Genomic DNA, 15776 nt, shown 5'->3' on the forward strand with positions numbered 1-15776 from the left:
TTAAGTCCTGGCTTTGATGCTCTTCTAGCTGCTGTGGTTTTGGAGCAAGCGATTTCTCTGTGCCTCAACGTGCCTCATCTGTAAAATGGGAACAGTCACGGCCCACCCCTCTCCCCCCGGGGGTGCTGTGAGGACTGAATGAATAAATCAGCAGGAAGTGCTTGGAACACGGTCTGGCCTTCGGGAGCCGCTGGGTGTAACTGTCGCCCGTTGTTGTGCTGTTGGCCTAGCCTGGGGGGACATGCAGCCCCCGGAGGGGCACGTGGAGCAGGTGGGGGGCAGGTGCGTGTGGCTTGGGGTGTCCGGGTGCTGCGGAGAGAGCGGAGGCTGCGGTACCGCTGTCTGTCCCCCGGGCGTCTCCCTGGAGGGTGGTTGGAGAAGGTCATCCACTCTGACCTCGAGCCCATTGCTTACCCTCTCGGAGCCCCTGTTTCCCGACCGCCAGCCCTCGCACCACCTTGGGGCCTGGCTGTGGAGACAGCTACGGGCACCGCCTGGCACACAGCAAGGACTGCTCCTTGGCGGGCGCTGGCCATGGGGCTTGGTTTCCTGCAGTAAATGGGAGGCTGGGGTGTGTGGGGGAGGCTGGGGTGTGGAGGGAGGGTCAGGATAACCAGGGGGTGGATCAGAGGTTCCCAGGGCAGGGAGAGGACTTGGGGAAGAAGGTAGGGGTTTGTGGCTGTAAGTGAGAAATAAAGGAGAGCCGGAGGGCACCACTGGCCCCTGGGGGTGGGGGTGGGGGGCTGGAGACCTGGAAGGGATGTGGGGGTCGCCAGGGCAGCAGGGCTCAGAAGAGGGGGTGCCAGGGGGTGCGGTGGGGACAAGGGCGTCAGGGTGCATGCGTGGTGAGGAGCAGGCAGCTCTGGCCTCCACCAGTTCCTGTCGGCCCTGTCCACTCGCTGTTTGGCCTCTCTCCCCTCCTATCTGTCCCTCCAAGCCACTCCTCCTCCCCACCTCCAGCAGCAAAGATGGCTGATAAAGGGCCGAATCTGGGATCAGGAAGGCGCGATGGGTGTGATGTGGGCACGGGTGCTGGACCCTGTGAACTTGAGCGAGGGCGGTGACTGGGGTGAGTCTACCTGTAACACCCCCGGTGTGAGCTCACGGGTTACCATGCGGGGCAGGGTGGGTGGAGGCAGGGCTGGCATGCCCCTGCAGGCGCAAAGCACACTGTCGCCAGGGTACACACGTCGGGATTTGACGGTGGAAGCCTTTGGGGATCCTGAGAATGTACAGGGGTGCTCGTGCGGCTGGGGGGGGGGGGGGGGTATCAAAACACAGGAGGAGCACGTGAGGTATTCCTGGTGCATGCTGGGAGGTGTTGGGGGGGGGGGGCGTGCACTGAGATCGAAGTGAGGGGGCGTCATGAGCGGAGCGTCCTGGGAGGTGCGGGCTGTGACTGAAATACGCCGTTGTATTCAGGGAGGGCTGCTCCGCCGCTCTGTGTGGGCAGGTAATTGGTGAGCGCTCACTATTATTAGCACGTGCTGGGGCCGGTGGAGATCACAGGGAGATGTTGGGGGGTCTGTGTGTGCGCCGGGGCGGGGTTGAGGGGAGGTCCCCACACAGCAGTGCCGGATGCCGGGGTGCGTTCTGCTTGCCTTGGGGTTCCCGGATGGGGTGGGAGCCGGGGTGTCTGGCTGTGCCTGCTGCACCCCGGGGTGCCTGGAACCGAACGGGTGTGCGATGTGGAGGTGCACGCGGGACGGCGAGGTTTGAGGCCGGGTTTGAGCTGGCCCGGGCGGGCGGGCGGGCGCTAAGATACAGGGAATGTTTTTTGAGTGTCCTGGGTACGTGAGCATTACCTACACGTGCGAGCAGGCCTTCGGGGCTGTGCTGAGGCCCACCCCCACCTCCACGGGGGATGGCATTTGCGTTTTGCCAGGACCCACCGGCTGGGCGCAGGAGGTACACTTGAGGCACACCGGGGAACAGAGGAGTCCCGCTGTCCACCGGAACTTTCCGTGGCCACGGCATGGCCTGCCTCTGCGACGGCCAGCGTGGTGGCCACCGGCCTCACGCTGAAATGCAGCGAGTGAGACTGGGGGACTGAATGGTTCCATTGGACTTTTAATTAATTTGCATATAAATAGCCACGTGCCGCTATCTAGCAGCCACCATATTGGACAGTGCCGAATAAGCACTGGGGACCTGGGGAGGTGTTGCTATAGCATATATATATATATATATATATATATATATATATATATATACACACACACATACACACCAAGTGGCCAGGTTATGATGATCTCTGAGCGCATAGTCATCTGGCCATTCAGTGTGTGTGTGTGTGTGTGTGTATGTGTGTGTGTGTGTTTGTTTATTTATTTAAATATTTATTTATTTATTTATTTATTTGAGGCCCAATGCATGAATTCATGCATGGATAGTGTCCAGCCAGCCTGGCTAGGGGAAGGGGAGATGGCGGGTGGCCGGCCTGTCTGCTGGTCGAAATCCTGGTCGAGGGGACAATTTGCATATTAGCCTTTTATTATATAGGATAGACACGGAGTGGCCAGATTATTATGCATACAGAGATCATAATAATCTGGCCACTGTATATGTAGTCAAGGAGTTGAGAGAGGCATCATCAAAGTAGACATGTCCTCTTGACTTAAAAACTTGACCGGAGACGAGGAAAGCATTCTACTGAGCGTGTTGGTGCGCTGGGCACCGTACTGAACACTATAGGTACTTGGTTGCTGCAGCATCATGGCAGGTAGAGCCCGCTGTCACAGATGCCCGGCCAGTGTGACTCAGTGGTTGAGCATCAACCCATAACCAGGAGGTCACGGTTCGATTCCTGGTCAAGGGCATATGCCGGGGTTGCGGGCTCCATCCCCAATGTGGGGCGTGCAGGAGGCAGCCGGTCCATGATTCTCTCTCATCATGGATGTTTTTGTCTCTCTCTTCCTTCCTCTCTGAAGTCAATAAGATATATATATATTTTTAAAAAGATGAGAAGCCAAAACCGGTTTGGCTCAGTGGATAGAGCGTCGGCCTGTGGACTTCAAGGGTCCCAGGTTCGATTCCGGTCAAGGGCATGGACATTCGTTGCAGGCACGTCCCTAGTAGGGGGTGTGCAGGAGGCAGCTGGTTGATGTCTCTCTTTCATCGATGTTTCTAACTCTCTATCCCTCTCCCTTCCTCTCTGTAAAAAAATCAATAAAATATATATAGTTTTTTAAAAAGATGAGGAAACTGAGACCCACACGGTGCATGTCTGGGCTCAAGGTCACAGACAGGAAGTGGCGAGCAGGGCCTGGAGCCAGGCTGTCTGGGGGGGCCTGCTGCTGAGCTCGGGAGCCGCGTGCTGAATGGATGGGTGGATGGGCGCGGACCGATGAATGAGGAAAGAGTGAGTGGGAGAGCAGGCGCCCGGGCTCACGGGGGAGGCACGGCAGCGCAGCCGGGAGCAGGAGCAGACGCGGCCGCTCCCAGTGGGTGAGGGAGGGCCTCGCTGGGATGAATGGTCCCGGAGCAGGGGCCTGGGCCACCGGGTCGCCGGTGGGGCCCGGCTCCCGGTCTCATGATCCCTTTTCCACCCACCCCGCCCCCGCCCCCGCCCCTGCCGCCCTCCCGGCCAGCGATTACATCATCAAGGAGAAGACGGTCCTGCTGCAGAAGAAGGACAGCGAGGGGTTTGGGTTCGTGCTCCGGGGGGCCAAGGGTGAGTGCCGGGAGGGGGCGGGAGGGAGGGGCTGGGGGATGGCCAGGGGGAGGGACCCCGGCCCGCCCACCACCCCAACCCCAGGGTGCCGCCACGGCAAAGCCTCCTCCAGTGACTTGGGTCTGAGCCCATCCCCTGCTCGGCCTCTCCACCCCCACCCCTCCCCTCCGACCCCGCCGGCTCCTCCCCTCTGCAGCGCAGACCCCCATCGAGGAGTTCACCCCCACCCCGGCCTTCCCGGCCCTGCAGTACCTGGAGTCGGTGGACGAGGGCGGCGTGGCATGGCGCGCGGGACTGCGCATGGGCGACTTCCTCATCGAGGTGGGTCCCGCCCCCGGCCCCCCGCCCCCGGCGCGCCCGCCACAGACACCCCGCCCGGCCCAGGGCCCGGGACAACCCTCAGGGCCCCTCGGGCTCCTCGCCGTGACCTGGCTGCCCGGGTGCAGGTTCTGCTTTGGCACCAGGCTCCCCAGCCCCCGCTTTCCGCACGGATTTACTCCGAATGGCCTTTCCGAAGTGTCTCAAATGGTGGCAGGGCTGTCCCCCATGTGGGCACGTCCTCTCTCTCATCCTCTCTCTTTCTCTCTCTGTCCCCCATATGGGCACATCCTCTCTCTCATTCTCTCTCTCTCTCTCTCTCTCTCTCTCTCTCTCTCTCTCTCTCTCATCCTCTCTCTCTCTCTCTCTCTCTCTCTCTCTCTCTGTACCCCATATGGGCACATCCTCTCTCTCATTCTCTCTCTCTCTCTCTCTCTCTCTCTCTCTCTCTCTCTCTCTCTCTCTCTCTGTACCCCATATGGGCACATCCTCTCTCTCATTCTCTCTCTCTCTCTCTGGGCTGTCCCCCACATGGGCACATCCTCTTCTCTCATCTCTCTCTCTCTCTCTTTCTCTCTCTCTCTCTCTCTCTCTCTCTCTCTCTCTCTCTCTCTCAATGTGAGCGGACAAAGAGGAAGAGAGGGGAGTGAATGGAGTGGGGTCAGTCCCTCCCACAGCCCCAAGGCCAGGAGAGTTACAGGAACGGGGGGGGGGGGGGGGGGCTCGCCAGGACAGAGGGCGGTGGGAAGGGTCCGAGGGAGGGAGGAGAGGACCCGGGGACGGGAAGCACCCCTCCCTCACCTCCCGGTGCCGCAGGTGAACGGGCAGAACGTGGTGAAGGTGGGCCACCGCCAGGTGGTGAACATGATCCGCCAGGGCGGCAACACGCTGATGGTGAAGGTGGTGATGGTGACCCGGCACCCGGACATGGAGGAGGCCGCCCACAAGAAAGGTGAGCCCGCCCCACCGGCCGCCGGCCGCCTCTCAGCCGCCCTTCCGGGCCACGGCCCTCCTGGGGAGAAACTGAGGCAGGAGCTTTCGTCGCTGCCGGTGGCGGCTCTCTGAGCTCCGGGGGCGCGCTGCGGTGGTGGCTGTGGGGGGAGGGGTGTGTCCCGGGGCTTCCCCCCCACCACGCTGCTGAGGCCTGACCCCGACCGACCGACCGACCGACCGTCCCCTTTCCAGCACCCCAGCAGGCTAAGCGGCTCCCGCCCCCAGCCATCTCCCTGCGTTCCAAGTCCATGACCTCAGAGCTGGAGGAGATGGGTGAGCCTGCGGGGCTGCCAGGGCCCAGTGTGAGGGCGAGGGGCCGAGGGGGCGGGCGTCCTCGAGTCTGTTAGTGTCGTTAGTGACCAGGGCTCCTCGTCCTCCTCCTGTCCCCCCCGTCCACGTCCACGTCCACGTCCACGTCCACGGGCCAGGGCTCCTCGTCCTCCTCCTGTCCTCCCCGTCCACGTCCACGTGCACGTCCACAGGCCGGGCTCGCTGCGGCCTGTGCGTGTGTGTGTCGCTGGGAAAGGGGCGTCTGAGAGTCGACTTTCTCTGTCCTCTTGCATTTGTCTCTTTGTCGGGGTCTCTCTCTCTCCCTCCCACCCCATTCCGGGTCTGTGTGTCCCACGCTGCAGCTGCGAGCCCCGTCTCCTGCCCCCTGGCCCCTCTCCATCTGCCCCACCACCTGCCACCAGCTGCCCCGCCCCCACCCTCCAGGCAGGCGGCGTGGACCTGCGAGTCCCATTTCCACCGACAGGGGGCGGGCCAGGCAGCTGACAGCCCCGCCCCCCGGGGGCCAGGGGGGAGGCGGGCCATCCAGACAGGGGGCCCCTCGCCTCCCCCTGACGTCCTAACTCTTGGCTCCTCTGCTGCCTCTCCCCCGGGCTAGTCTCCCCCTGGAAGAAGAAGAGTGGTGAGTGGGCACAGGACTGGCGGGCGGGCCCCCATCCCGACCCTCCCCGCCCCGCCCCCGGCCCCTCACTGCCCCCCAACCGCGCGTGCGCAGCCGCGGGGCCACGCCCCACCGGTGGCCACGCCCACCACCCGGGCCACGCCCACCGGCCGAGCGCTCCGCCCCGCCCCGCCCCGGGCGCCCTGGGCCACAGCCGCCTCCTTTGCCCACAGAGTACCAGCAGCAGCCGGCGGCGCCCCTGCCCAGCATGGAGAAGAAGCGGACCGTGTACCAGATGGCGCTCAGTAAGCGGCCCACCCTGCGCCCCCCGGCTGCCCAGGGGCCCCCCTGACTCCCATCCTGCTCCCCCATCCCGTGCCCATCCCGTGCCCCCTGCAGCCCTGGGTCCACTTTGACCCTCACCGCCCACTGACTGTCCTCACACCCAGCTTTGCCCCCGTTTCAAGTCTAAGCTGCCATCTCCCACGATGGCACCCTCGCTGCTTCTTCTTCTTCTTCTTTTTTTTTTTAAAATACATTTTATTGTTTTGTTGTTGTTTTTTTACAGAGAGGAAGGAAGAGGGATAGAGAGCTAGAAACATCAATGAGAGAGAAACATCGACCAGCTGCCTCCTGCACACCCCCCACTGGGGATGTGCCCGCAACCAATGGACATGCCCTTGTCCGCAATCGAACCCGGGACCTTTCAGTCCGCAGACCGACTGAGCCAAACCGGTTTCGGCTGCGCTCTCGCTTCTTCCCATGACCGGAGATTGTGTCTCCAATGGGGCTGCCCCCCTCTTCTCCCCCCCCCCCAATCCCCCCACCCCCCGTGGAGATAGGGGCCCTTTCCTGGTTCTCACCAGACACTAGGTGGACTCCAGGCTGCTCGGGGCCCAAGCACCCCCGTTTCGCCGTGTCCCACCCCTCTCTCCCTCCCCCAGACAAACTGGACGAAATCCTGGCGGCGGCTCAGCAGACCATCAGCGCCAGCGAGAGCCCGGGGCCCGGGGGCCTGGCCTCCCTGGGCAAGCACCGGCCCAAAGGCTTCTTCGCCACCGAGGTAGGCGCGGGGCGGGGGGACCGGGGTCTCGGGGGAAGGCATCTGACAGGCGCACACGCCAGCCTGGAGCCACCATCCCTGTCCTTGCAAACGCTTCCCGGGGTCCTCCACTCCTCCCACCCGCCCTCTGGGGCCTCCTTTCCCCTCTGCCCATCCTCTTCCTCCTCGTCTCCCCCAGATCCGCCCCTGGTCCCCTCTCTCCGCCACTCTCCACTCCTGCTCCTCCTGCTTGCTCCCTCCTGCCCATCTCCGCCCCACCCAGAAGGTCCCAGGAAGAGAAGCAGGAATGATGGAGATCCTTGGCCCAGGCCCAGCATGCACTAGGGTGCTCCACAAGTGGTGGCTGCTGAAACATTCATTAGGATCTCTGTCTTGGCCCTGCCCGCTTTTCCCTGCGAGGGAGGCTGGCTGGAGCCGTGTGGGTTGTAGGGGGGACACTATATTTTACACGGGTTACGTCATGCAATCCTTAGGAGCATCCTGTGAGGGCGCGGTAGCCCGTTTACAGAGGGGAGGGACATGGGGGGCTCAGAGAGGGAGCCCGATTTTTAAATATATATATATATTTTATTGCCAAAACCGGTTTGGCTCAGTGGATAGAGTGTCGGCCTGCAGACTGTAGGGTCCCAGGAACCCCTCTTCTCACAGGCCATACCCACCACCTGGTGGCCCAGAGGCCATTTACTTTGAAACTAGGTCCTTCGGCTTCTGGGGAGGTAGCGGGGGGCATGGACCCCTTTAAGGTAATGCTGTGAATGATGCTTGTCAAGGCATGGTGAGCCCTGGCCGGTTTGCTCAGTGGTTAGAGGGCTCGTCCTTGAACTGAAGGGTCGCAGGTTTGATTCCGGTCAAGGGCTCGATCACTGGCCCTGGTCAGGTCATGTGTGGGAGGCAACCCATCGATGCATGTCTCTCACATCAGTGTCTCTCTGTCTTCCCCCCTCCCTTCCACTCCCTCTAAAAGTCAATGGAAAAAAAATATCCGCTGGAAAGGATTAGCAAAAGCATACGGTCACATACATAAGGTACCAAAAGAAGCCAGTGACACCGAAATGCACTTACCAAAATACTTTGAAATAGCAAATTTATGATCTAGTCCTATCAGTGCCTTTTTTTTTTTTTTTTTTTTTTTTTTTTTTTTGCAACGTTAGCCAGCAAGATCTGGTAGCGAACCTTACACTCCAACCTCAAAGACAGAGGAGCATAAAGCACCGTTTTGAGACGTCGTAGTCATGGCAATGGGGTTTGGTGATAGCCCTGATTTCTGTTGGGGGTATAGTCACAGGTCTTGCATGGTTCCTGGCCTGCATTTCTAACTGAGGAAATGTTGCGTTTTTAAAAAAATACGTTTTTATTGATTTTTCAGAGAGAGAGAGAGGGAGGGAGCGGGGTGAGAGAGGAACATGATTGCTTGGCTTCCTGCTGCACACCCCCTTCTGGGGATCAAGCCCACAACCAGGGCCTGTGCCCTGACTGGGAATTGAACCAGTGACCTCTTGGTTCCTGGTTCAATGCTCAACCGCTGAGCATTTTAATTGGAGGATAATGAAAAAATAAAAGTTAAAAATAAAGATGTAGTGTTTTCTCCCGTCCAAGTGCCTAGACCCCCTGAAGTCTGTCCATAGTCCCCTGCTAAGGGTTTGATGGCCCATTCTAGAGGCTCTGGTACTTATACAAGAACCCAGTGCACGCTGAAGCCAGTTTGGCTCAGTGGATAGAGCATCGGTCTGCAGACTGAAGGGTCCCAGGTTCAATTCCGGTCAAGGCCATGTACGTTGGTTGCAGGCACATCCCCGGTAGGGGGTGTGCAGGAGGCAGCTGGTCGATGTTTTCTCTCTCATCGATCTCTCTAGCTCTCAATCCCTCTCTCTTCCTCTCTGTAAAAAATCAATAAAAATATATTCAAAAAACAAAAAACAGCCCAAGCCGGTTCGGCTCAGTGGATAGAGCGTCGGTCTGCGGACTGAAAGGTCCCGGGTTCGATTCCGGTCAAGGGCATGTACGTTGGCTGCGGGCACATCCCCAGTGGGGGATGTGCAGGAGGCGGCTGGTCGATGTTTCTCCCTCATCGACGTTTCTGGCTCTCTATCTCTCTCCCTTCCTCTCTGTAAAAAATCAATAAAAATATATATTGCTTAAAAAACCAACAATCTGGGGACCCCACCGTGACTTGTGCACCCCAGAGGCCCCACGGTAGCCCATCAGGCTCAGTGCCAAGCCTCCAATACCAGGCCAGGGTGTTCACTGGGCGACTCATGGAGCGCCAGGCAGCCAGGGGGCCACCCCCACCCTGCGCCATGAACCGTGGTTGCAGGAGAGACGAAACCCTGGGCCCCAGGAGTTCACCGTCTGAGCACCAAAGACACCCCCAGGTAGGGCCAAACACCTGCCAGTAGTAACACCCGCTGCCCACCCCCCCTGCCCCCCCTCCCCCGCCACGAGGTCTTCCTTGGGGCCTCCCTCCCCTCCTGGTCCCAGAGGCCAGTGGTCGTTTTTCCCACCAGACCTCCCCTTTTCCTCTCTCCCTCCAGCCTGTCCCTGGGCCCTCCCTCTCACATGGCGGCTCTCCCTCCCTTCTCACCGGCCTCCCGACCGTCCTCACCGTGAGCCCCGATGTTTCAGGTCTCCTCTCCGGCCCCTCTCCTGGCCTGTGGTCTTGTCCTCTGTGTGTCCGTCTCCCGTTTGTTCCGGCTTCTGTCTCCTCCTCACTCTCCCACGTGGAGCCCTCTGCTCGGGACCAGAGGGGACAGGTGGCTAGTGTGGCCTCTTTATATATATATTTTTTTCTTTAAATTGATTTCAGAGAGCCCTAGCCGGTTTGGCTTGGTGGATAGAGCATCGGCCTGCGGGCTGAAGGGTCCCAGGTTCGATTCCGGTCAAGGACACGTGCCTGGGTTGCGGGCTCCAATCCCAATGGGGGGTGTGCAGGAGGCAGCGGATCAATGATTGTCTTTGTACATGTCCTTGACTGGAATTAAACCAGGGACCTTTCAGTCTGCAGGCTGATGCTCTATCCACTGAGCCAAACCAGCTAGGCCCCTCTGATCATTTTTTAAAATACATTTTTATTGATCTTAGAGAGGGAGGGAGAGAGAGAAACGTCAACGATGAGAGACAATCATCAACCGGCTGCCTCCTGCATGACCCCCCCGGGGATTGAGCCCAACCCTGGGCATGGGAATCGAACTGTGACCTCCTGGTTCATAGGTCAACACTCAACCACTGAGCCCTGCCAGCTGGGTCCTCTAATCGTTTTTTGTTTTTGTTTTTTGTTTTGTTTTGTTTTTAAATATATTTTATTGATTTTTTTTTTTTTTTACAGAGAGAAAGGGAGAGAGATAGAGAGTTAGAAACATTGATGAGAGAGAGAGAAACGTTGATCAGCTGCCTCCTGCACACCCCTTACTGGGGATGGGCCCGCAACAAGATACATACCCTTGACCGGAATCAAACCTGAGACCCTTCAGTCCGCAGGCGGACGCTCTATCTACTGAGCCAAACCAGTCAGGGCCCAATAATCATTTGTATCACACCCTCTCGGTTGCATTCTCTGCCTCAGTCTCCCCTGGGACCGCTCCAGCCCTCTCCATTCTAGGGCCTCTCAGCACTGACTTTCTCTCCTGCTCTCACGGGTGGCTTTTCCTTCCCATCGCTGTCACAATTCCTCTCCTGCCTCTCAATCTCTGTGTCTCCCTTCTCTGGAACTGAGTCTCTGTCCCTGTCTCCCCCATCTCTCTCTTCTCTCCCATCTCTCTGTCTTATCTGTCTCTCCATCTGCCTCCCCCTCCAATCTCGCTCCCCGGACCCCTCCCAGGGGCGGTCTCCACAGCGCGAGTTTCCTAGCCCATCCTCAGCCTCCAGCCCCTGTGTGTTCAGCACTGGGGCACAGACTCTGTCCCCGAGGCACCAGACCCACAGGCCACCCGCGAGGGGGCACAGGAGGAGGCTGGGCCTCTGGACCACTGGCTGGGGAGGAGTCTGCCCGGCAGCCGGTGACGTCACGTTCACCAGGCGCATCCCGATTGGCTGTCCCCTCCACACGCGCGGGAGAGGGTGCTGCCTGGTTGTTGGTTTGCTGATGGAGGTCAGCCTGTCCCACCTGGAGTCAGTCCGCCTGTCCAGCAGGCAGTGCGCCTCCTCAGAGGCTGTTATGGCTCCTCTGCCTCCTCATGACCATTATTTGATCCCTCCCTTCCAATTCGACATGTCCTCGGTCAGTTTGCAGATCGGATGCCTCTCTCTTTATTCTGCACCCTCTTCAGTTAGGGGCTCTGTTCCTCTGTCACTGTGGCTCCTCTTCTATCTCTCTGCACCCCCCCCCCAACCCCCTGTCGCCGTCCCGCCGGCTCCCATCCTTCCCAGGCCCACCTCATGCAGGATGCTTCTCGCACCTTCCTCCCCGCCTCACAGCCATCCCCTTGCCCGTCCCCCACGCACGTCCTCTCCAGCCTGCTCCTGTCCCTGCGTCCCTTCTGACAGCCACATCCCTTCCTTTGCTCCTTGTATCCGCCTTCCCTCTTACTTTTTAACCTCAGCATTTTCTAGTCACTCCCCTCTGTTCTCCACAACGGCCCTGTCACCTCCTCCTTACATACTGGCTGGCCTAGGTCAGTGGTCAGCAAACTGCGGCTCGTGAGTCACATGCGGCTCTTTGGCCCCTTGAGTTTTTAGCAAAGGCCAGCTAAGGAGAACCCTAATTATGTTAATAACAATGTACCTGCCTATATAGTTTACGTTTCAAAAACGTGGCTCTCAAAAGACATTTCAGTCGTTGTCCTGTCGATATTTGGCTCTGGTGACTAATGAGTTTGTTGGCCACTGGCCTAGGACATGACCATCTCCTTGACCCATAGCCTCTTTCATGGCCATCAGAATGGGTGTAACCAACCCTAAGACACAGCGTTGAGGATTCAGTGAGGACTTAACACGTAAAACAGCCGGCAAAGTGGCTTGCCCAGAAATGGCCCCCTTCACTTCCTCTCTCTCTCTCTCTCCCTCTCTCTCTCTCCATCTCTCCCTCTCTCTCTCTCTCTCTCTCTCTCTCTCTCTCTCTCTCTCTCTCTCTCTCTCCATCTCTCTCTCTCTCTCTTCACCTATCTCTCTCTCTCCATCTCCCCCCCCTCCATCTCTCTCTCACACACACACACCCATCACCACCCCACACTCTCCTCCTTTGCGGGGTTCGGCTCCCTGGTGCCACACAGAGCATTCTGAGCTGCAGGACAGGATGTTCGGCGGAAGCTTAGGAGAAAGGCTTCAGGAGGATGTCTGAGGAAAATATGCAGCCAAGGCCAGAAGAGTTGGCAGCTGAGAACCCTGCTCAGAGGAGATGAGAATTGGGGAGACCAGTCAAAAGGCACCCCTTTAGGGGCACAGAACTGGCGTCTGGCCTTCAGGCTACCCCCTACCTTGTGAGCGTGTGTCACTTCCATTCAGTCCTTCATTCTACAAATATATATATTTTTAAATATATTTTATTGATTTTTTTTCCAGAGAGGAAGGCAGAGGGAGAGTTAGAAACATCAATCAGCTGCCTCCTGCACACCCCCTACTGGGGATCAAGCCCACAAGCCAGGCATGTGCCCCTGGATAGAATCAAATCTGGGACCCTTCAGTCCACAGGCGGATACTCTATTCACTGAGCCACACTGGCTAGGGCTACAAACATTTCTTGAGCACCTACTATGTGCTAAATCTGCTGCTGGACCCTGGGGGTGTAGGAGTGAACCAGCCAAGCATCCCTTAGGAAATTTACCTCTTGTGGGGGAGAAGGGAGTTGTGGAACTTACAAACAACAGTGCCGGATGTTGGGTCTTTCTTAGTCACTTGTCCATTTGACCTGAGCTGTAGAGTATCAGCCCTGTGTAGGGCCTGGGGACCCACCATGGAACCAGAATAACAAAGTCACTATCCTCCAGAAATTACCCATTACCCTTTTTATTTTTATTTTTTAATTTCAGAGAGGAAGGGAGAGGGAGAGGAAATAGAAACATCAATGATGAGAGATAATCATTGATTGGCTGCCTCCTACATGCCCCTCACTGGGGATCAAGCCCACAATCTGGGCACATGCCCTGACTGGGAATTGAACCCTGAGCTCCTGGTTCAAAGGTCAGCACTCAACCACTGAGTCACGCTGGCCGGGCAGTTATCCATGACATTTAAAATATATATATATATTTTTAATTGATTTTAGAGAGGAAAAGAGAGGGGGAGAGAGAGAGATAGAAACATCAATGATTGCAGAGAATCACCAATTGGCTGCCTCCTGCACACACCCCCCACCCCCAGTGGGGTTTGAGCCTGAAACTCGGGCATGTTTCCTGATGGGAATTGCACTGTGGTTGATAGGTCAACCCTCAACCACTGAGCCACACCGCTGGGCTTCTCCGTGACTTTCATGGGCCTTTAGCAATTTTGCCTTCTGAGTCCCTACCTTCTAAAAAAAAAAAAAAAAAAAAAAAAAAGTTAAAAAAAATCTGTATTTTATGACTGTGTTAATACCATGATGAATATTCAAACGGGGCATCTGAGTCTGGGTCCCCTATAGTCCAAGCCTGATGTGGGGATTCTTATGCCAACTAAGTGGGGGAGGGGGGGAATGGGCTTCAGGGGATGGCAGACCTGACACCCCCCCCACACACACACACACATACACGCGCACACACAGCTCTGGAGTGTGACCTGCCTGGGGCGTTGATCCTGCCTTGGACCTCCGTGTCAGTCAGTCGCTGGCTGCAGGTGGCTCCCACACGTGGGGGCACATAACCACTTGGGCAGGTCCCCCCTGTGGGGGAGGGCGATTCTTCAGAGCCGAAAGCACGTAACGCAGCCGCTGGGGATGGGCAGGGCATCCGGCCAAGGGGATCTGGTTCGGCTGGGAATTCAGACCCCCTTCTCCCCGAGGTGGGGAGGTGTGACTATAGGGTTTTAAACAGGGCAATAGCATGACCTGAGTTACTTTTTTAAATACTTTTTTTAAAAAAAATTAATTTCAGAGAGGGAGAGAGAAACATCGATGAAAGGGGATCATTGGTCGGCTGCCTCCTGCACGCCCCATGCTGGGGACCGAGTCCACAACCATCATCACCTCCTGGTTCATAGGTCGATGCTCAACCACTGAATCAGCTGGGCCTGAATTACTTTTTGAAAAGATCCCTCTGCCCTAGTTGGTGTGGCTCAGTGGGTAGAGCATCGGCCTGCAGACAGAAGGGTCCCAGGTTCCACTGGGGCAAGGGCTTGTACCTTGGTTGCAGGCTCCTTCCAGGCCCAGACAGAGGCAACCAATCGATGTGTTTCTCTCACATCCATGTTTCTCTCTGTCTTTCCCTCTCTCTTCCACTTTCCCTAAAAATCAATAGAAAAATATCCTCAGTGAGGATTAACGACAACAGAAAGAGCCCTCAGGCCCTTTGTGGGAAGCAGGCCAGAGGGTTTGGGGGGTAGAGTGGGACAAGGGAAGAGGGTACTGCCGCCCTCAGGCTGCTGGGGACTTGGACCTGGGTGGTGGCTGCAGGAATGGAGAAAAGGACCCGGATTAGTGTGGGATGCCGGGGAAACAGAGCACACAGGGTTGACCAAAAAAAAAAAAAAAAAAAAAAAATCTCCCTTTTCCTTTCTTTCTCTCCATTGCCTGGACTCAGAAACCTTTCTGTCCACAAGAATTCCGTTCCACCTCCTGCAGGCCCCGCCCCTCTATGCAGGCCTCGCCCCCTTCCGGCCAAGGACCGGGAGCAGGGATGGGGTTTGGCCGGCTAGGAGCCTGCATCTTCCTTGCACTGACCCTTCTTTGCTATCTCTTCTCTCTCCTCCCCGGCTGCCACCCCAAAGTCGAGCTTCGATCCCCACCACCGCTCGCAGCCGAGCTATGAACGGCCTTCCTACCTGCCTGCAGGACCTGGGCTTATGCTCCGGCAAAAATCTATTGGTATGTCACCGTCACTGCCACCGGGAGCGTGGGTGTCAGGGATGCAGGCAGGGGCAGCCTGCAAGGGTGGCGTTCTCAGCAGAAACGGGGGGGCCGGGACGCGAGCACAGTTCCGTGGCGCCGGGCAGACCTGGGTGTGGATCCTGGCCCTTGTCCCTCCCAGCTGTGTGACCTGGGGCAGGTGGCTCTCTTTCTCTGGGCTGAGGGCTCTGCATCTAGAAAATGGGGAGATGGCTGCCCCGGCCCAGACGCAGAATGTCGTCCCCACCACAGACCCTGGTTCCTTCTCTCTTTTACTTGGCTTCATTCATTCACTCATTCATTCATTCATTTTACATGAGTTTATTGAGCACTACCATATGCCAGGTTAGACTTGGGGGGGGGGGGATATGTCAGAGAAGAAAACGGACTGAGGAGCCCAGCCCTTGTGGCATTTACATGATAGAAAGACAGACAACATACTAAAAGGATAAGAAACAAGAAAGTGATACTGTCTGTTAAAGGTGATAAGTGCTATGGAAAAAACAGAAAACGTAGAGTATGATAAGAGAGGTCACAAGTGCCGGTGAGGGCAGGTTTGGGCTGAAATGTGGAAATAAAGCCAGGAGCCATGGAGGTACCCAGCGGGGAGGGCTTCCAGGCAGCAGGCACAGCTCGTGCAAAGGCCCTGGGGTAGGACCAAGCTGCCATTGGCTAAGGCGGCAGAGACCAGGGGCAGGAGGAGGTCAGGAGCTCGGTGAGGGGCCCGCTAAGTCTGAGATGCCGGTGAGACACAAAGTGGGTGTGGCATTCAGATCTGGGAGCCGGGAGCTCAGGAGAGAGCCATTGGTCCCGAGACAAAGGTGGGAGTCTTAAGCTGAGAAGTAATGAATGGAGCCTCTGGGACTCTGGTCAAGGGAGAGAGAGAGAGTAG

General features: G+C 57.6%; 1 protein-coding gene across 5 annotated transcripts in view; it reads left to right on the top strand.

Annotated features, from left to right (window-relative positions):
- The window catches only part of SHANK1 (SH3 and multiple ankyrin repeat domains 1), a 54340-nt gene that overhangs the window by 29993 nt on the left and 8571 nt on the right, over positions 1–15776 (top strand). For 4 of the 5 annotated variants that reach the window (XM_045581623.1, XM_045581622.1, XM_036437620.2 and 1 more), the window contains 8 exons: positions 3591–3673; positions 3870–3994; positions 4808–4943; positions 5177–5257; positions 5871–5894; positions 6107–6178; positions 6818–6936; positions 14767–14863. In XM_045581623.1, the coding sequence (XP_045437579.1) occupies positions 3591–3673; positions 3870–3994; positions 4808–4943; positions 5177–5257; positions 5871–5894; positions 6107–6178; positions 6818–6936; positions 14767–14863 (737 nt within the window). The remainder of the gene's footprint in view (positions 1–3590; positions 3674–3869; positions 3995–4807; positions 4944–5176; positions 5258–5870; positions 5895–6106; positions 6179–6817; positions 6937–14766; positions 14864–15776) is intronic. The other variant, XM_036437621.2, reaches the window with a different exon arrangement.

Source organism: Pipistrellus kuhlii, unplaced genomic scaffold (assembly GCF_014108245.1).
Source record: "Pipistrellus kuhlii isolate mPipKuh1 unplaced genomic scaffold, mPipKuh1.p scaffold_m20_p_145, whole genome shotgun sequence".
Classification (NCBI taxonomy): Eukaryota; Metazoa; Chordata; class Mammalia; order Chiroptera; family Vespertilionidae; genus Pipistrellus; species Pipistrellus kuhlii.